General features: G+C 20.5%; 3 protein-coding genes across 4 annotated transcripts in view; 1 reads left to right on the plus strand and 2 right to left on the minus strand.

Annotated features, from left to right (window-relative positions):
* The window catches only part of LOC117175015 (ATP synthase subunit g, mitochondrial), a 9100-nt gene extending 7193 nt beyond the window's left edge, over positions 1 to 1907 (minus strand). Inside the window, exon 1 of the mRNA XM_033364556.1 lies at positions 1774 to 1907. Within this exon, the coding sequence (XP_033220447.1) occupies positions 1774 to 1813 (40 nt within the window). The 5' untranslated portion in view covers positions 1814 to 1907. The remainder of the gene's footprint in view (positions 1 to 1773) is intronic.
* Positions 1 to 4396, minus strand: part of LOC117174659 (ester hydrolase C11orf54 homolog) — a 26033-nt gene extending 21637 nt beyond the window's left edge. Inside the window, exon 1 of the mRNA XM_033364139.1 lies at positions 4238 to 4396. The gene's annotated coding sequence lies outside the window, so the exon portion shown is untranslated. The remainder of the gene's footprint in view (positions 1 to 4237) is intronic.
* The window catches only part of LOC117174893 (protein rogdi), a 30851-nt gene continuing 13532 nt past the window's right edge, over positions 3958 to 21276 (plus strand). The window contains exons 1-4 of one of the 2 annotated variants that reach the window (XM_033364438.1): positions 3958 to 4002; positions 13391 to 13462; positions 13542 to 13676; positions 19896 to 20174. In XM_033364438.1, the coding sequence (XP_033220329.1) occupies positions 3967 to 4002; positions 13391 to 13462; positions 13542 to 13676; positions 19896 to 20174 (522 nt within the window). In that variant the 5' untranslated portion in view covers positions 3958 to 3966. Of the gene's footprint in view, positions 4003 to 4046; positions 4272 to 13390; positions 13463 to 13541; positions 13677 to 19895; positions 20175 to 21276 lie in introns of those variants that run through there. The other variant, XM_033364359.1, reaches the window with a different exon arrangement.

Here is a 21276-nt window from a genome sequence, read left to right on the forward strand (position 1 = left end):
TTAATTTCAAAATTTCAAAACCTTTATCATAAAGATATTTAAATAAAAATTATAAAAATTTTATTATTCTGGAAAACAAAAGTCAAGTTTTCAATTCTAAATCTTTCAAATTGATAAAATTTCCTATATATATCATCAGAATTTCAAAATTTTTAATTTTTTACTTAAATTGTCAATATTTTAAACTTTTCAATTAAAAAAATTTATAATTGAAAAATCTAAAATTTTAGATATGTATAAATTAAAATTCTCGAGTTTTCATAATTTTCAAAATAAAAATGTCAAGTTTTCAATTATAAATCTTCCAAACGGAAGGAATTTCGAATTTAAATCATGAAAATTACAAAATTTTTATTTATAACATTTTTAAATCTTGAATTTTAAAGATATAAAAATAAAAATTCTTAAATTTTTGTAATTCTATAAATAAAAAGTAAAATTTTCAATTTTAAAGATTTTCAATTCAAAGTTACAATTGAAGGATTTTTAAAATCGAAATGGCAACTTTTCGATTATCAATCTTCCAAAGGGAAGAAATTTTTAATTTACAGCATCAAATTTACAGAATTTTTAATTGTAAAATTTCAAAATTCTCAATTTTAAAGATATATAAATAAAAATTCTTCAATTTTTGTAATTATGGAAATCAAAAGTCAAGTTTTCTATTCTAAATCTTTCAAATTGATGAAATTTACGATATATAACATCAGAAAGACAGAATTTTTAAATTGTAACTTAAATATTCAACATTCCAAACTCTTCAATTTAAAAAATTTACAATTCAAAGTTCTAAAATTTGTAAGAGTTAAAATTAAAAACAATTAATTTTAAAGATGCACACATCAAAATTATTAAATGTTAAAGATTTTGGGAATGAAAACTTAAGCTTTTCCATTCGAAATCATTGAAGAAATCTTTGAAGTAAATCATGACTATTACAAAAGTTTTAATTGCAAATTTTCAAAATTAGAAACTTTCCAATTTGAAAAATTTTTAATTCAAAGTTCTACAATTTTGAATAATTCATTGAAATTTTTTAAAAGTCAACAATGTGCATAATTGCAAATTATTCCGTTTTCAAGATTTATATTTTGAAGACAGGAAAAAGTTTTGAAAATCTACAAAAAGAAAAAAAAGGTTTAGCGTTTTATTATTTAAAGTTTAAAATGCATTAAAAATCGCAAAAAATGATATTTTTATAAAAATTCATCAAATATTTCGCACAAATCTAATGCTGATATAATTATTTTTTAAACTCTGGACTTTTAATGTCATTTTTACAAGTGAAAAAATCAGTTCCTATCAATTTGCAAATTAAAAAATCGCCCCTCAGTGTTATTTATAAAATAATTAATAAACCTTGAAGTATGTAGTTGCGAATAAAAAAATTTAATTCATGTTTTCAAAATTTTAGGTGAAATGAATTAAAAGAAAATCCTTTATGTAATACATAAACTTAACACAAAAATACGAAATCTCAAAATCGACGTAAAACATAACCTCAAATTAAAACTTCACCTACTTCCATTTCTCCAAAACTATTTTCAATCACCGATTGATAATTATTAAGTAACACTAGAAAATACCTAATCTCGTCAATTTTAAGCTTCGGAAAAGTCGTATTACATTAATTTCCGTCAGTTTAGTCAAGATTATCGATGTTATGTAAGAATCGAATGCGCGTGTCACTTGACGCGAGTGACAGCACCGAATATCAAAAATAATGATATTAATTAATTGACTGAAAAATAAAAAATATTATTTCGTACTCACTTTTGATTAAGGGATTCAGTTTTGCTGCTAAACCTGACATTTTTTCAATCACTTCTCACAGTTCTACCGAGAAAAAATGGTGCCCTCGACGGTCCAGTTTCCGTCGGACCGATCGTTCAGAAAATAGGAAATGCGAAATGGAACACCTCAGGTCCGTATTTTATCAAGGGTTTAAAAGAATTTATTTTCGAAAATTTTCTATAAATATATTGCGTTTCGCTCTAAACAAATGGAAAGTAGCTTTTTTGACTTTAAAAATTTTTTTTTCAATTCAATGGTATTTTTTAGGTTTATTAGGTAGTCCATGCAGTGACGTCAGATAGCAAGATGTCCGCACGCTGAAGCTTAAGCAAAAATACAGATTGGTCAACCATATATTTTCGACCAAATGCTTAAAAATGAACCTTTTTGGTTGAAAATCATTTTTCAGTTGAAAATTTAAACATTTTTTTTAATTCGTTTTTATTTACTTGAAAATTTATTTTTTTAATTAAAATTTCAACTCCTTTTTCAAAATTGACTTTTTTCAATTATTCTTCTTGTTTAAAAATTCACATATTTTGGTTAAAAATAAATTTCTTTGTTTAAAAATTTAAGAACTTTGTTGAAAATATTTTTTTTATTACTAATTATTTTTGTAGTTCAAAACACGACTGTTTGGTAGAAAATTAATCTTCTTGTTTGAAAATTCATCTTTTTGGTTCAAAATTCATTCCTCTATTAATTTAAGTATCTCCTTTTTCTTGGTTCAAAATTATTTTTTGAGCTAAATTTGAACTATTGCATTTTTTGGTTACAAATTTTTCTAATTTGCAAAATTAATTTCTTTCGATTAAAAATAAACTATTTTATTGAAAATTTGTTTTTTGCTTGTTGTTGTAAATTAATGTTTAAACTTAAAAATTAAAAAATTCGTTTTTTTAGTTGAAAATTCACTTATTTTCTTTGAAAATTGTAAATTGTTGAATTTTGAACTAAAAAGATCCAATTTTAACTTAAAAGATAAATTTTTTATCAAAAAAATTATTTTTATACAGAAAGGGTAGAATTTTTTATTAAAAATATGAATTTTCATGCAAAAAAATAAATTCGTAATCAAAAATATAAAATATAAAATTATGAATGAAAAGAAATTAATTTTGAATAAGGAAACGAACAAGTTTGTTGAAAATAGTTCAATTTTGAATGATTGTGGTTGAAAATTCAACTATTTGGTTAAATTAAATTTCTTATTTTCAAACTTAATTACGTTAAATATGAAGTTTAATTTTTAACGAAATACATGAATTTTCAATCAAATAGTTGAATTTTGAACTAATGAAGAACAAATTTTAACTATAGGTGAAATTGTTCAATTTTTGCTAAAAAACAAATCTTAAAGAAATAAAAAGAACAATTTCGAACAAAATTGTCCAGTTTTCGGACAAAAGGTTTGTTTGACGAAGCAGTTGAATTTTTAATTAAAAAACATTTATTTTTAACCGTAAATAGAATAATTAAATGGTAGATTTGAAACATAAAATATATTTTTTAAACAAAATTGTTGATTTTTCAACCCGTAATTATAGAATTTCTTAGTTTGTATGATAAAAAAATTAAAATTTGAAAATTTCACTTCGAAACGTTCTTTCACTAGACATAAAATGATTAATGTCTTCTAATAAAAAATTATTTAAATTAACGTTGGCTTTATTGCATAAATAAACTATAAACATTGATTAATAATTTGTATCTAAAAAGTAATTTTTCTTTGATCCCATTTGAACTTTTGCGGGAATTGGGCTAAAGCAGCTAGCGCTATCTATTGGTTAATAGATTCAACTAGTAGTAGCAACAGTTGGTTAGTTACCCTACTTAATGTTGAACGTTAAACATAAAAATTTAAATAATGAAATCCTTGATTTCAATAATAAAAAATCTTCAAAAAGACTTAATTTTTAAAAAAAATTTTACTTATAATGAGCCACGTATTCAATTTAAAAAATAAAGCGAAAAATAGTTTCTATCACATAAATGTTGTACTTTTAAAAATAAAATAATTATTTTTTGACAATAAATATTTCGAGAATTGAACACAGTAGCGAAAAAGAGGGGAAAAAATAAAAATGGGAAACGGAACGAGAAATTGAATAGCTCCCTCTTGCTCTAATTTTAAAAAATGAATAAGAATCGAATCAGCAATCAGAATTAAAAATGGCCGACAGTGAAAAGGAGGAGGCGCACAATCTTGTAAGCAATTTGTCTTTATTTCATTTTATCTAATCGCAACCTCGGAACTCTTCGGAAAGATAACTAACTTTATCTATCTCCGAACCAATTCCAAGCAATTTAACCCAAAACGTCTCTCCCCGACTCAATTCGATTTTGAGGTTAGATTTCAAAGCTTCCCTCTAAATCACCGCTTTTAGGCCAATAATTCTTTTATTTGTCTACTTATAATTTAAAAAAGTGAAATCTTAATTACCGAAATGGTTGATTGTGACAGTTTTAATTCACTGGTAAGTACGTCTCTTTGTTTTTAGTGGGAAATCTCTCGGGAATGGGGAATGACCGGAATAATCGAAGTGTCAATTTGTTCTATTTATTTAGAACTGTCAATAATAATACAATTTTACAACGTGTCAGTTAATCATTCTTGAGATAAGAATGGAGTGAATGAAATTAATTATTAAGGAACTGACTGCTGAAAGATTTTTTAAATATAAAAGAGATTTTCAAAAAATAGAAGGATATTTAAAAAAGTTGAAAATCAACATTTTTAGAGTGAAATTTCAAAGAATAGTGCAGACTAATGCTGACGTAAAAAAGAATATCATTTGTTCTATTCATACATTTTTCTCCTTTTTAATTATTTTTTACTTTTATCATTTTTTTTTTAATTATAAAATTTAAAAAAAGTTATTTTTGGTTCAAAATCACAACAGTTTGAATGAAAATTAATCTCTTTTGTTTGATAATTCAACTCTTTTTTCGAAAATTATCATTTTTTTGCGTGTTAAAAATGACTTATTTAAACTAAAAATGTAACTATTAATTTTTTTTTGAAAATTGAATTTTTTTCTTATAAAAATGTATTCTTCTTGAATGACAATTAATCTCTTTCGTTGGAAATTTAACCTGATTTAAATATTCGGTTTAAAATTACATTTTTTTTTAAATGAACTCTTTTACTGAAAGTTAAACTATTCCATTATTGTGAAAAATTAATATTTTTATAGAAATTTAACCTTTTTGGTTGAAAATTAATTTTTTTGTTTAAAAAGATAACTATTCGGTTGATAAAAAATGTTTTTGGGTTTAAAATCGAACTATTCTATTTTTGTTTGAAGATTTATATTTTTTGGTTGAAAATTAATGTATTGTATTGAAAATTTGTCTTCTTTGTAGAAAGTTAATTTTTTTCGTTGAAAAATGAAAATTTATCATTTTAGTTAAAAAATTCACTTCTTTAACTGAAAATGAATATATTTCACTTTTTAAACAAAATTGATTTTTTTTTTATAAAAATTAAAAATTCTTAGTTGAAAGTTCAAATTTTTGTGTTTTTGAAAATTTAACTATTCTATTTTTGTTTGAAAATGTCAATTGATTTTTTTTTAATAGAAATTTAATCTTTATGGTTGAAAATTCATCTTTACGCTTCAAAGTTTAACTATTCCATTTTTTGAGAAAAAGTACTATTTTTTAATAGAAATTTAACCTTCTCGATTGGAAATTAATATTTTTAGTTGAGAATTAATATTTTTGGTGAAATTAACGTTATTTATTGAAAATTTGTCTTTTTATGGAAAATTAATTTTGGTTTCATTGAAAATTCATCATTACTTTTTGTTTTTTAAAAAATAACTCTTTTGCTGAAAGTATAACAATTCCATTTTTTGTGAAAAATTAATTTTTTTTTAGTAGAAATTTAATCTTCTCGATTGGAAATTTCTCTTTTTGTTTTTAAATTAAACCTGTTTTTAACTATTCAGTTTAAAATTACTTTTTTTAATTACTTTAATTGTTTGTTGAAGAGTACTTTTTTGTTGTTTAAAATTACTTTTTTGTTTAAAATTCCTTTTATTTAAATCTACTCTTTTAATGAAAGTTTTACTACTTCTTGAGGTATTTTTTTTATAGGAATTTAATCATCTTCTTTGAAAATTCATTTTTATTTTATTGAAAATTCATCATTTTAGTTAAAAATTCATTTCTTTTTTAGTTTTTTAAAATAAAAATGTAATCTTCTCGATTGGAAATTCTTCTTTTTGCTTGGAAATTTAACCTGTTTTAACTATTCAGTTAAAAATTACTTTATTTGTTTGTTGAAGAGTACTTTTATGTTGTTGAAAATTACTTCTTTGTTTAAAATTAATTTTTTTTAATCTACTCTTTTACTGAAATTTTTTTATTTTACTTGTAGAAATTTTTTTTTTTTTTAATAGAAATTTAATCTTCTTCGTGGAAAACTAATATTTTTTGGGTGAAAATTAATTCTATTTTTTTTTGAAAATTTGCCTCATTTCATAGAAAATAAATTTTTGTTTAGTTGAAAATTCATCATTTTAGTTAAAAATTCACTTCTTTTACTGAAAATGAAACTTCCACTTTCTATGCAAAACTGATATTTTTTAAAGAAATTTAAACTTTTTAGTTGAAAATTACTTTTTTTTGTTTGTTAAAAATTAATATTTTTACTGAAAATTTAACAATTCAATTTTTTGTGAAAAATTAGTATTTTTTAAAATAAAAATGTAATCTTCTCGATTGGAAATTCCTCTTTTTGTTTCGAAAAATAACCTGATTTACCTATTCAGTTGAAAACTACTGTTTTTTGGTTAAAAGTTACTCTTGTGTATTTATTGAAAATTACTTTTGTTAGTTGAAAATTACAATTTTTGTTTAAAATTCCTTTTTTTTGTTGTTGAGAATCTACTTCTACTGAAATTTTTACTATTTTACTTGTTGTGGAAAATTAATTTTTTTAAATAGAATTTTAATCTTCTTAATTGAAAATTAATATTTTTGTTTGAAAATTTAACTATTCTATTATTGTTTGAAAATTCATAATTTTAGTTAAAAATTTATTTCTTAAACTGAAAATGAAACTATTCCACTTTTTATGAAAAATTATTATTTTTTAATTGAAATTCAAACTTTTCGGTTGAAAATTACTTTTTTTGTTGTTGGTAAAAATTAACTCTTTTACTGAAATTTTAAATATTCAATTTTTTGTCAAAAATTAGTTTTTTTTCATAGAAATTTAATCTTCTCGATTGGTAATTCCTCTGTTTGTTTAGAAATTTAACCTCTTTTACTGCAATTTTTAATTTTTAATTTTTAATTTTGAAATTCAACTATTTGATAAAATTCATATTTATTTCAAAAGTTGTCTTTCTAGTCGAAAATTAATTTTCTTGATGGAAAATTTATCTTTTTAGTTGAAAAATGAACAAAGAAATAGTTACATTTTCAGCTATAGAATTAAATTTTTAGTAAAAAAATTAATTTTTAACTAAAAAGGATAAATTTTCATAAAAATGGAACAGTTAAGTATTCAGTTTGAAAAAATAAGATTTTTTAAAATAAAAAAATAAACGAGTTTAAATAAAAGCTCATCAATTTTGATTGAAAAATGTTATTTCTAATTGGAAAATTCAACTATTTGGTGGAAAATTCGAATTTTTTGTTGAGAATTTATCTTCTTCTTTGAAAATTGTACTGTTTTGTTGAAAATGTATCTCTTTTCAGTTGAAAATTGAACTATTTGATTGAAATTTCATGTTTTTTATTTAATTTTATAATTTAATTGAATATTCGCTTTTTAGTCGAAGTTTCAACTATTCGGTAGAAAATTCTACAGAATAAATAAAATTTTTGGTTTCAAAATTTACCTTTCATTGAAAATTGAAGTACTTGGTTAAAAATTCATGTATTTTATTCAAAATTATTATTTGGTTGAAAAAAATAATTTTTAATTATAATTAAATATCAACCAAATTTTTTTATTTTCGAGAAGTATTATTTAAAATATATAAGTGTACTTTCTGAAAAAGAGTTGAATATGTCATTAAAATAAAATTTCTTAAATAAATAGTTAAATTTTCAGCGCAGAAGCTTGAATTTCTACTTAAAAAAATCAATTTTCCTCAAACAGTTAAATAATAAAAATTTCAGCAAAAGAGTAGATTTTCAGCAACAAAAAAAGAATTTTCAACGAAGAAACAAATCAAAGTAATTTTCAACAAACAAAAAAAAGAAAATTTTCAACCCAAAAGTGTAAATTTCAATTAAAAAATAAATGTTGCAAAAAAGTGGAATAGTTTCATTTTCAGATAAAGAAATTAATTTTTAACTAAAATAATAAATTATCAACGAAAAAAAAGAAATCTACCGAGAAAGACAAATTTTCAATAAATAACATTAACTTTTAACCAAAAAATATAAATTTTCAAAAAAATTGAATAGTTAAATTTTCAACCAAAATTATTAATTTTCGACGAAGAAAATTAAATTTTCATAAAAAATCAATTTTCCACAAAAAGTAAAACAGTAAAAATTTCAGTAAAAGAATATATTTTAAAAAATGGATTTTAAGCAAAAAAGTAATTTTCAACAACAAAAAAGTAATTTTCAAATGAATTGTTAAATCTGATTAAATTTCCAAACAAAAAAGGAATTTTCAATCGTGTAGATTAAATTTCTATTAAAAAAATACTCATTTTTCACAAAAAATTGAATATTTAAACTTTTAGTAGAAGAGTTAATTTAAAAAAAAAGTAATTTTCAACAAAAAGTTTAAATTTCAATGAAAAAAGAACCATTTTACATAACAATTGGAAATGGTTTCATTTTTAGTTAAAGAAATTAATTTTTAAATAAAATGATGCATTTTCAACAAAAAATAATAATTTTCTAAAAAAAAGCAATCTTTCAATAAATGTCATTAATTTTAAACCAAAAAATATAAATTAAAAAAAAAATTAATAATTAAATTTCCAACCACAAATCTTAATTTTCAACGAAGAATATTAAATTTCCATTAAAAAATCACTTTCCCAGCAAAATAAAATATAAAATTTCAACAACAAAAAAATACTAATTTTTCACACAAGATTGAATAGTTAAACTTTCAACCAAAAAATAAATTTTCAACCATAAAATTTAAATTTCTATAAAAAAAGATCAATTTTGCATAAAAAGTGAAGTAGTTTCATTTTTAGTAAAAGAAGTGAAGTTTTAAGTAAAACGATGGATTTTCAACGAAAAATAATTTATTTTCTACAAAATGGCAATTTTTTAAATAAAATACATTAGCTTTCAACCAAAAAAATATGCATTTTGAAACAGGAATAGAGTAGTTAAATTTTCAACCGAAAAGATTAATTTTCAACGAAGAAGATTAAATTTCTATTTAAAAAAATCGATTTTCCTCAAAAAGGGAAATGATAAAAATTGCAGTAAAAGAGTAGATTTTCAACAACAGAAAAAAAGGAATTTTAAACATAAATTAATTTTCAACAAACTAACAAAAGTAAATTGCAACAAAAATTTTAAATTTCAATTCAAAAATAACAATTTTGCATTAAAAGTGGAATAGTTTCATTTTCAGTTTAAGAAATTAATTTTTAACTAAAATGATGAATTTTCAATGGAACAAAAATTAATTTTCTATAAAAAAAGGTAAATTAAAAAAAAAATAACATTAATTTTCACCCAAAAAATATTAATTTTCAACGAAGAAGAGTGAATATATATTTATAATATCAATTTTTCACCAAAAATAATATAGTAAAAATTTCAGTAAAAGAGTAGATTAAAAAAAAAAAGTTTTAACAAACAAGGAATTTTCAATAACAAAAAAGTACAATTTTCAACAAACAAATAAAGTTGTTTTCAACTGAATTGTTAAAACAGATTAAACTTCCAAAGAAAAAGGGTAATTTCCAATCGAGAAGATTAAATTTCTATTAAAAAAATACTAATTTTTGACAAAAAATTGAATTTTTAAATTTTAAGTAAAAAATTTAATTTTGAACGAACAAAAAAATTAATTTTCAAACAAAAATAGAATAGTTATATTTTCAAACAAAAATATTAATTTTCAACGAAGAAGATTAAAATTCTATTTAAAAAAATAAATTTTTCGCAACAAGTAAAATAGTAAAAATTTCAGTAAAAGTAGATTCTCAACAACAACAAAAGCGAAATTTTAAACAAGGAAGTAATTTTCAAATAACAAAAGTAATTTTCAATAAACACACAAAAGTAATTTTCAACCAAAAAAACAGTAATTTTCAACTGAATAGTAAATCAGGTTAAATTTCGAAACAAAAAGAGGAATTTCCAATCGAGAAGATTACATTTTTATTTTAAAAAATACTAATTTTTCACAAAAAATTGAATTTTTCAATTTTCAGTAAAAAAGTTAATTTTTAACAAACAAAAAAAATAATTTTCAACTAAAAAGATTAATTTTCTATAAAAAAATATCAGTTTTGCATAGAAAGTGGAAGTTTAATTTTCAGCAAAAGAAGTGAATTTTTAACTAAAATGATGAATTTTCAATTAAACAAAAATTTATTTTTTATGGAAAAAGGCAAATTTTCAAAAAATATCATTAATTTTCACTAAAAAAAATATTAATTTTCAACGAAGAAGATTAAATTTCTATTACAAAAAAAGACACAATTTTCTACAAGTAAAATAGTAAAAATTTCAATAAAAGAGTAGATTTAAAAAAAATGAATTTTAAACAAACAAGTAATTTTCAACAACATAAAAGTACTCTTCAACAAACAAATAAAGTAATTTTAAACTGAGTAGTTAAAACAGGTTAAATTTCCAAGCAAAAAGAAGAATTTCCAATCGAGAAGATTAAATTTCTACTAAAAAAAAAAAATTAATTTTTCACAAAAAATGGAATTGTTAAACTTTCAGGAAAAGAGTTATTTTTTAAAAAACAAAAGGTAATGTTGAATTTTCAATTAAACTAAAATTAATTTTTCATAAAAAAGGCAAATTTTCAATAAATAACATTAATTTTCACCCAAAAATATTAATTCTCAACTAAAAATATTAATTTCCAATCGAGAAGATTAAATTTCTATTAAAAAATATTACTTTTTTCGAAAAAAATTGAATAGTTAAACTTTCAAGCGTAAAGATGAATTTTCAACCAAAAAGATTAAATTTCTATTAAAAAAATCAATTTTCCACAAAAAGTGGAATAATTGAATTTTAAATTAAGAATGTGAATTTTTCACTAAAATTGTGATTTTTCGACGAAAAAGATGAATTTTCCCAATAAAAAAAGTCAAATTTTCAACAAAAGACATGCATTTTCAACTAAATAGTTCAAACAGGTTAAATTTTGAAACAAAAAATACTAATTTTTGACAAAAAAATTAATTTTTAAATTTTAGGTAAAAAATTTAATTTTGAACGAACAAAAAAATTAATTTTCAACCAAAAAGTTTAAATTTCTATTTAAAAATATCAAATTTGCATCAAAAGTGGAATAATTTCAGTTTAAGAAATAAATTTTGAACTAAAATGAATTTTCAAACAAAAATAGAATAGTTAAATTTTCAAACAAAAATATTAATTTTCAACGAAGAAGATTAAAATTCTATTTAAAAAAATTAATTTTTCACAACAAGTAAAATAGTAAAAATGTCAGTAAAAGTTTGATTCTCAACAACAACAGAAGAGGAATTTTAAACAAAAAAGTAATTTTCAATAACAAATAATTAAGTTTAAATTTCAAATGATTTATTTAGAATGTTGTGTTTTTTTCCGCTCAAGATAACAATTGTAATTTTAATTAAGTCCTTATCATTGATGACTTATTTTTCTCTTAAAACGATTCTCTTTCATTTTATTCATGAAAGTTTATTTGAAAATTATTTTTCGTAAAAATTTTGGATGTATAAAATTAATTTTTTAATTAAAATTTTGGAAATAGAATTGTAGAGATTTTTTTGAAATAAAAGAAGCCGTCAATGATAAAGATTGAATGACAATTATAATTGTTATTTAAAACGAAAGAAAAAACGGGACGACTGAAAAATCTCGAAAAATAAAATTCCCGACACTGTAAAATTTCCGAATTTTTAATTTCCTGACATTATATAGTATTGTCGAATTTATAATTTCCAAATTCGAAAATTCCTGAATTGGGAAATTCCCGAATGATAATATTCCTATCAGTTATAATATTGCCGAATTTGAAAATTGTCTAATTGGAAAATTCCCAAATTGGGAAATTCCCTTATGGTAAAATTCTCATCAGTTTAAATATTGCCGAATTCGAAAATTTCGAAATAATAAAATTACCTACACTTTATAATATTGCAGAATTTGAAAATTCCCGAAAGATAAAAATCCCGAAAAATAAAATTCCCGAATTCATGTCTTTTGTTGAAATTTCGACTTTTTCAGAAAACTTATCTTTTGAGCAAAAAATTCTTTTGTTGTTGAAAATTCATTTCTTTATTTTTTAAGTAATAAAATAAAAACTTTAGTTAAAATTCGTCTTTTCAGTAGACAATGATTCTTGTTTTAAAATCAATCTTTTTGGATGAAAATTCAAATATTCTTTACAAAACTCGTTTTTTTTTATTTTATAAAATTATTCATTTTATTATTGAAAATTTGCACATTCGACTTTTGGTTAAAAAATTATTCTTTTAGTGGAAAATTGAATTATTCGGTAGAGAATTCATGTATTCAATTTAAAATTCGACTTTTTTTTGTATAGAAAACTAATATTCTTGGTAAAATTTAATCATTTTGGTTGAAAATTCATTTCTTTGGATAATTATGTAAGTATTTGGTTGAAATTAATTTTTCTGATAGAAAATTAATTTTCTTCGTTAAAAATTAATTTCTTTGGTTGAAAATTCCATTTTTTTGTAAAAATAATTTTTAAATTGAAATTTTAATTTCTCTTTTTTGTTGAAAATTTATCTTTTTGAGTGAAAAATTCCACAATTTTTTTAGAAATCCTTTTTTTCTGATAGAAAATTAATCTTTTTGGTTGAAGATACATTTTATTGGTGGAAAATTGAACTATTTTGTTGAAAATACGTTTTCATGAAAATAATTTTTTTTAACCGAAAGTTTTTCTATTCCATTTTGTGTTAATTATATATAATTTTTAGTTTAAAATTCTACTATTTGGTTAGAAATTCTTATTTTTTAATAGAAATTTAATCTTCTTTTTTAAAAATTTAATTTTTTTGTTAAAAAATTTATTTTGTTTGGTTTGAAGTTAATTTTCTGAACTGAAAATTTAACTAATCTATTTTAAGTTGAAAATTTATCTCATCTACGTTATAATTTAATTATTTGGTTGAAAAATCATGTATTTTGTTACAAAATCTCCTTTTTTTAGTAGAAAAGTAATATCTTTAGTTGAAATTTGATCTTTTTGGTTGAAAATTGATTTTTTCGTTGTTGAAAATCGATCTTGTTTCGTTAAAAGTTTAGTTAAAAATTAAACTGTTTCGTTGAAAATTAATTTTTATTTAGAAATTAATTTGTTTTTTAATTGAAAATTTGAACATATTTTTTAAATTGATCTTTTTGGTTGTATATTATAAAAATGAAAGAAATTGTGACTTTTTTTCAGCAAATGGAATTTGAGTGGGTTCTCCACGAAGAGGTCCATTCTTCACTCTCTCAACTTCGCAATATTTTAATGGTATTTAATTTTGATAATTGATAATTCTGTTTTGAAAATACTGTTAAAAATGTATCAAATTTTTCTATTTTTATATTAGGAATGCGCTCAGCGATTTCCTTTGGCTCTCTTCGGCAATGACCAGCAAAATAAAACTGATCGGTTCGTTTTTGCTGCTCCGCACGATCACGTAAAATGTGTTGTTGTACTTACGGGAGACAGCATAACAAATGCGGTACGTGACATCAAAAATATAAAATAATTATAATTTTCCTTGCAAGAAATATTATAGAAATATTATCCGAGTGGCTATTTGATCTGGAAACGTTGAATATAACTTAGAAAAATTAATTTTTTTATTTGAAAATTCAACTACTTTTATAAAAATTCATGTATTTTTGGTTGGAAAATTAGTCATATTGTTTAAAAATGCATTATTGTTATTGAAAATTCAAGTGTTTCAGTTGATAAAATATTGTTTCTTTTTGTTGTAAAAAATATCGTCTCTTTAGTAGAAAATTATTTTTTTGAAAATTCATTTGATTGGTTGAAAATTTTTATATTTTGTTGATACATCATTTTTTGTTGGAAATTGTTTTTTACTTGAAATTTAACTATTTTATTTTTAGACCAAAAATTTATCTTTTTTTTTTTAATGAAAAATTTGGTTTAAAATTTATCTCTGGTTGAAAATTTAACCATTTTGTTGGAAACAAAATTTAATTAATTCTTTTAACTAAAAATTTACCTGTTCCATTTTTGGTGGAAAATAAATTTTTTAACTAAAAATTTAGCTATTTTGTTAAAAAGTTTTCTTTTAAGTACAAAATTATATGTTTGCAAATATATATTTTCAGTTTAAAAAATGGTTATTTTTTTGTTAGGGAATTAAATTTTTTAGCGTAATATTACTATTTTGGCTTGTAAATTTATTTATTTGGTTGAAAATTAATTTCTTTTTTTAGTTTTAATTTCGCCCATTGAATAATCATAATTTTAGGTGAAATTGAACTATTTTGTTGATAAAATTGGTTTATTATTTTTTATTTTGATAATAATTAGTTAAAAATTCAATTTTGTGGTTGAAAACTCGTCCTTTTTTGTATAATATAATTATTTTCGTTTGTAAATTCATTTCTTCGTTTGAAACTTTTTGTTTTAATCTGAAAGTTTAACTATTCCATTTTTAGCTAGAAATTTGACTTTTTTAATTGAAAATTAAATTACGTGTTTGAAAATTTTTTTATTTTGATGAAAATTTGTATTTTTTGTATGATACTATTTTTGCTTGTATATTAATTTCATTGGTTGATAATTCATTTTTGTTTTTGTAAAATTGATGAAATTTTTCTTGTGTTGATTAATTTTTTTAACTGAAAATGTAACTATATTATTTTTGGTTGAAAATTAATTTTTCCGAGTTGAAAATTCACTTTTTGGTAGAAAATTATTTTTTTGAAAATTTATTTGGTTAGTTGAAAATTTTAATAATTTTTGAGACGTCGTTTTTTTTGAAAAATATTTTTTATTCATTTCTGAAGAAATTTTTTTTTTTGTGTGGAAATTAAATTTTTTAGTATAATATTATTATTTTGGCTGCTATATTTATTTGGTTGATTGAAAGTTTAACCATTTTATTTTTCTTTGGTAGAAAATGAATTCTTTTTTTTTAGTTTTAATTTCGCCAATTGAAGGTTCATAATTTTAGGTGAAAATTCCACATTTTAGTTTATAAATCCCTTTCTTTGGCTAAAAATTAAACTATTTTGTTGATAAAATGTTTTTTTGTTTTGTAGTTATTATAAATTAATTATTTAACCTGAAAATGTAACTCCAATTTTGATTGAAAATTAATTTTTCCAAGTTGAAAATTCACTTTTTGGAAAAATATATTTTTTTTTCTTATTGAAAATTCATTTAAATATTAATCTTTTAGGTTCAAGGTTTAAACATTTTTCTTTTTTTAGTTAAAAAATTCCATTTTTGTGGTTGAGAATTTAGGTATAGTTAACCATTTCATTGAAAAATTTGTTTTTGTTTTTTTGGTTGAAAATTATATTTTTTTCAACTGAAAATTTAGCTTTTTTTTAATTTAAAAAAATTTCTTATTTTTTCAAAATTCATGTTCTTAGTTGAAAATTCAACGTTTTTGTTTGCAACACTTTTTTTTCTTTTTGCAAATTAATTTTCGTATTTTAAAATTTAAACATTCTATTTTTGCTTAAAAATGTATCTTTTAGTTGAAAATTAATTTATTTTATTTTAAAGTAAACTATTTTTCTTAATTCGTTTTTCTTTTGCTTTAAAATCTTCTTGTTGAAAATTCTTTTCTTTTTTTTTAATTAATTTTTTTATTATAATATTATTTTGGCTTGTTAATATATTTCTTCGGTTAAAAATATAACTATTTTGTTGATAAAATGTTTTTTTGTTGTTGTTATTACGTGTTGTTTAAAATTCGCTCTTTCTTTGATTAAAAATTAGTTTTTCAACTGAACTTTTAATTAATTTAATTCTGATTTTAAATTATTTTTTTTTAGGTGAATATTCTACTTTTTGGTTGGAAATCTAACTTCTTTGTTTCCAAGTTCGTTTTTTTTTGTTTTAAAATTTTCAAATAAAAAAAAAATTTTTTTTATTTGAAAATGAACTATTTTTGGTAAAAAATTAAACTTTTTGGAAATTCGTTTTAGTTTTTTTGTTACTTAAAATTAATTATTTATTTGGAAATATATATTTTTTATTTCTGATTTTAAATTAATCGTTTTTACTTCAATATTCTACTTATTGGTTGAAAATGTATCTTTTTGAGTAATAAACTAATCTTTTTATTTGAAATTAAAACTTTTTTGTTGAAAGTTTAAATATCCAATTTTGGGTTAAAAATTTATAATTTTGATTTGAATGTGCAACTTTTTCGTGGAAAATAAACTATTTTGATAAAAAATTAAACCGTTTTGTTGATAATTCATTATTTTGTGTTCTATTTAATTATTTAACTGAAATTTTAATTTTTGATTGAAAACTGAACTTTTTTGTTGGAAAATTTCTCTGTTTAGGTAAAAAATTAATCTCTTTATTTTAAAATTGAGCTTTTTTGTTCAAAGTTTAAATATTCAATTTTTTTCTTAAAAATTTATCATTTTTACTTGAAGTTCAACTTTTTGGTTGAAAACGAATTGTTTTTTATAAACATCAAACCGTTCTGTTAAAAATGCATTTTTTTCGTTTTATTTATTTATTCAACTGAAAATTTAATTATTTCATTTCTGATTCTAAATTTATTGTTTTTAGTTGCAAAATCAAATTTTTGTTTGAAAATTGAACTTTGTTGTTTCTAATTTTAAATTAAACTTTTTTAGTTGAATAATCAACTTTTTAATATAAAAATTATCTTCTTAGATAACAAATTAATATTTTCGTAGAAATTTATTTATTTTTTTCGTTGTACTTAATTATTTAACTGCAAATGTAATTATTTAATTTCTGTTTGTAAATTTGTTTTTTCAGGTAGAAAGTTAATCTTTTTGATTTAAAATTGAACTTTTTGTTGAAAATTTGTTTTTTTTTTGTTGAAAATTAAATGTTCAACTGAAAATTTAATTATAAAAAGTTAAAAATTTTTTTTTAATTTATCATTTTTAGTCGAAAGTTCGTTTTTTTGTTGATGTTGCTGAAAATTATTTGCTTATTTAAAAATTTAATTCTTTCATTTCTGATTTTAAATTAATCCTTTTTGGTTGAAAAATCAACTATTTGATTAAAAAATAATCTTTTTATGTAGAAAATTAAATTTTTTGGGCGGAACTTGAACTTTTTTTATGAAACTTCGTTTCCTTTTTTTTAAATTTTAATATTCCATTTTTTGTTAAGAATTCATTTAAATTAATTTATATCTGATTGTAAATTTAACTATTTTAGTTGAAAAATCAACTATTTGATTAGAAATTTTTTTTTTATTTAGAACATTAATCTTTTAGATTGAAAAATCAAAATTTTGATTGAAAATTCATTTTTTTTTTTTCAAGTTTAAATATTGCATTTTTTATTAAAAAATGAACTTTTTTTTTAAATACTCAACTTTTTAATAAAAATTTATCTTTTTGAGTAAACAATTAATCTTTTTCTTTGAAAATTTAGAAACAATCAAAAATTGAACTCTTTTCTTGAACATTCGTCTTTTTTAGTAGAAAAATAATCTTATTACTTGAAAATTAATTTTGATGGCTAAAAATCTGTTGTTTTTTTGTTTGTTGAATTTTTTTAACAAAAAAGACATGAATTTTCAACTAGAATAGTTAGTTGAAAAATCAATTATTTGATCAAAAAGTCGTCTCTTTTGATTGGAAATTAATCTTGTTGATTAAAAATTCATTTTCTGGGTTAAAATTCATTTTTTTGGTTAACATTTTTTATTTTTTACGTGAAAAGTAATCGTATTAAATTTCATGTTTTTGGTTGAGATTTCAGTTTTTTGGTAAAAAAAATTGTTTTGCTCAACATTTAAATTTTTCAATTTAAATTGAAAGTTGATCCTTTTTAGTTGAAAGTTCATCTTTTTGGTTTGCAAATTTGTTCGCTTTTTTATTATTTTTTTTTTTGTAATTGAACTATTTCGTGGAAAATTATTAAAAATTCGTCTTTTTTAGTAGAAAAGTAATTCTTTTGTTCGAAAATTAAATTTTTAACTGATAATTTAACTATTTAATGCTTCGTTGAAAATGAAAAAAAAATAATATCGTTGATTTTTAAATAAAATAATGGATTATTTAATCTTTTTAAGTAAAAAACTTATCTTTTTATTTGAAAATTATACTTTTTTCTTGAGTGTTTAAATATCCATTTTTTTGTTAAAAATTTATAATTGATTTGAAAGTGCAACTTTTTGGTTGAAAATGAACAATATTGTTAAAAAATTAAACCGTTTGGTGAAAAATTTATTATCTTTCTTTTTATTTAATTATTTAACTGAACATTTTATTATTGCATTTCTAATTGTAAATTGAACCTTTTTATTGGAAAAATCAACTATTTGATTAAAAATGTATCATTTTCTAATTTATTTTCTTTCTTTTTTTTTTTTTGGAAAGATTAAATTTTCCATTTTTTGTTAAAAAATGAACTTTTTTAGTTGAATATTCAACTTTTTGAATAAAAATTTATTTTTTTGGATAAACAATTAAACTTTTCATTTTAAAATTGAACTTTTTTGTTGAAAGTTTAAGTATTGAATCTTTTGTAAAAAATGTATCATTTTTAGTAGAAAATACAACCTTTTATTTAAAAATTGAACTAGTTTGGTAAAAAATTAAACCATTTTGTTGAAAAATCTTTTATTTATTTATTTTTTTTGAAATTATTTACCTAAAAATTTAATTATTTCATTTCTGATTTTAAATTAATCTTTTTTTTTAGTTGAAGTTCAACTTTTTGGTTAAAAATTCGTGAAAAATAACTTTTTTATATACAAATTATTAATAAAAATGGTTAATTTCAACAATTTGGTTGACATTTTTTCTTCTGTATTTGACTCAAAAATGTTTTTGGTAGAAATTTAACCTTCAATTCTCCTTCTTCTTTTTTTTGTGATTGAAGTTAACTTTTTTTTTTTAATTTAAGATTCAACCTAAAAGGGTAAATTTTTTTAGTTGAAACTTTATCTTCTTGGTTTGGAAATTACTTTGTTTTTCTTTACTTCTCTTTTTTTTGTATATGAACTATTTCGTAGAAATTAAATTTATAAACTAATAATTTAATTACTTAATGCTTGTTTGAAAATGAAAAAAAAAAACGTTGATTTTTAGATAAAATAATTAATTAATTAATCTTTTTAAGTAAAAAATCTTAAAAATTCATCCTTTTGGTTAAAAATTTTTTTTTCTTAATTTTTTGTATTCTAACTGAAAATTTATTATTTCATTTTTAATTGAAAATTTATCGTTTTTAGTTGAAACATTCTTTTGTTCGAAAATTAAATTTTTAAACTGATAATCTAACTATTTAATGCTTCGTTGAAAATGAAAAAAAAATAAAATCGTTGATTATACTTTTTTCTTGCGAGTTTAAATATCCATTTTTTTTGTTAAAAATTTATAATTTATTTGAAAGTGCAACTTTTTGGTTGAAAATGAACAATTTTGTTAAAAACTTAAACCGTTTAGTTAAAAAATCATTGTTTTTCTTTTTGTTTAATTATTTAACTGAAAATTAAATTATTTCATATCTGATTGTAAATTTATCGTTTTAATTTGAAAAATCAACTATTTGATTAAAAATGTATCTTTTTTTTCATTTAGAAAATTAATCATTTAGATGGAAAATTGAACTTTTGAACTTTTTCAGTTGAGTATTCAACTTTATGGTTGAAAATTCATTTTGCCGTATTTTTTCTGCGCAATAATTTTGTTAGGAAAATAAATAATTAAATAAATAAATGAGGAAAAAAACGTTGCAGGAAGTGAACTTTAAAATTCAACGACAGCAAAACGCGAATATGAAAACTAGCATACAGAATGACCATCCGTGGAAACTGCAGCAAATTCAGGACGCTGCGAATCATCTGCAGCAGGCGATTGCCCATATTGACAATGTCGATCGGCACTATTCGTTCAAAACGTCGGACGAAGTCATGCACGTGCTGGGAAATATTCTGGGATGTCTCCAGCGAAGCAGAACTAGTCTGATAGTTCCCCGGAAGAAGAATCTTGACGATCTCATCAAAAGTCGCAACATGGTGACAATTTTTTATTTTTTATTTCTATCCATTTAAGGTTAAAAAAAAAAATTAGGTTGGCCTTCAGATACCGAAAATTCCAATTTAAATACTGTTTTTTTTCCTAATTTATTTTTTTATCAAAAATTCAACCTAAGAAGATAGATTTTTAATCAAATAGTTGCTTTTTCAAACTAAAAATCATAAATTTACAATTAGAAATGAAATAATTACACTTTCAGGTAAATAATTTTCAACAAAAGGGCTTAATTTTTTTTACCAAAATGGTACAATTTTGAAATCAAAAGTTACATTTAAACTTGTACAAAAAAGAAACGAGTTTTCAAATTTAATTATTTAACTGTACATTTAATTTAGTTGGAAAATCAATATTTTGTTTGCAAATTTAACTTTTTTTGTTTGAAAATTCGTTTTTTTTTGTACTTTTTTAAAATTTAATCATTCAATTTTTTGTTAAAAATGGATATTTCTTAGTTGAAAATTTATCTTTTTTGGTAAAAAATTCATTTTTTTTTTTTAAATTAAACTTTTTGGATTAAAGTTGAAATATTCCATTTTTTGTTAAAAATTGGTGGAAATTGAACCGTTAATTCTTCTTTTTTGATTGAATTTAACTGTTTTTTTTTTATAATTAAAAATTCAACCTGAAAAGGTAAATTTTTTACCAAATAGTGGATTTTTGAACAAAAAAAGATTAATTTACAATCAGAAATTAAATTATAAAATTTTCATTTCGATAATTAAATAAAGCGAAAGCAAATTATTATTTTCTACGCAAATATTAATTTTTTATCTAAAAAGATAATTTTTTGTACTAAAAAGTTGATTATTCAACTGAAAAGTTTAATTTAAAATCAGAAATAAAAAAAAAATTAATTTGCAGATAAATAATAAACTTTCAACAACGACCAAAAAACAAATTTTCAACAAGATGGTTTAATTTTTTACCAAAATAGTTAATTTTCAACAAAAAATATCAATTTTTAACAAAAAAATTGAATATTTATATTTTCAACAAAAGAAAAGTTAAAGTTTTAAACAAAAAGTTGTTTTTTCAACTAAAAAGAATAAATTTACAATCAAAAATGAACAAATTAAATGT

Source organism: Belonocnema kinseyi, chromosome 1 (genome assembly GCF_010883055.1).
Source record: "Belonocnema kinseyi isolate 2016_QV_RU_SX_M_011 chromosome 1, B_treatae_v1, whole genome shotgun sequence".
Classification (NCBI taxonomy): Eukaryota; Metazoa; Arthropoda; class Insecta; order Hymenoptera; family Cynipidae; genus Belonocnema; species Belonocnema kinseyi.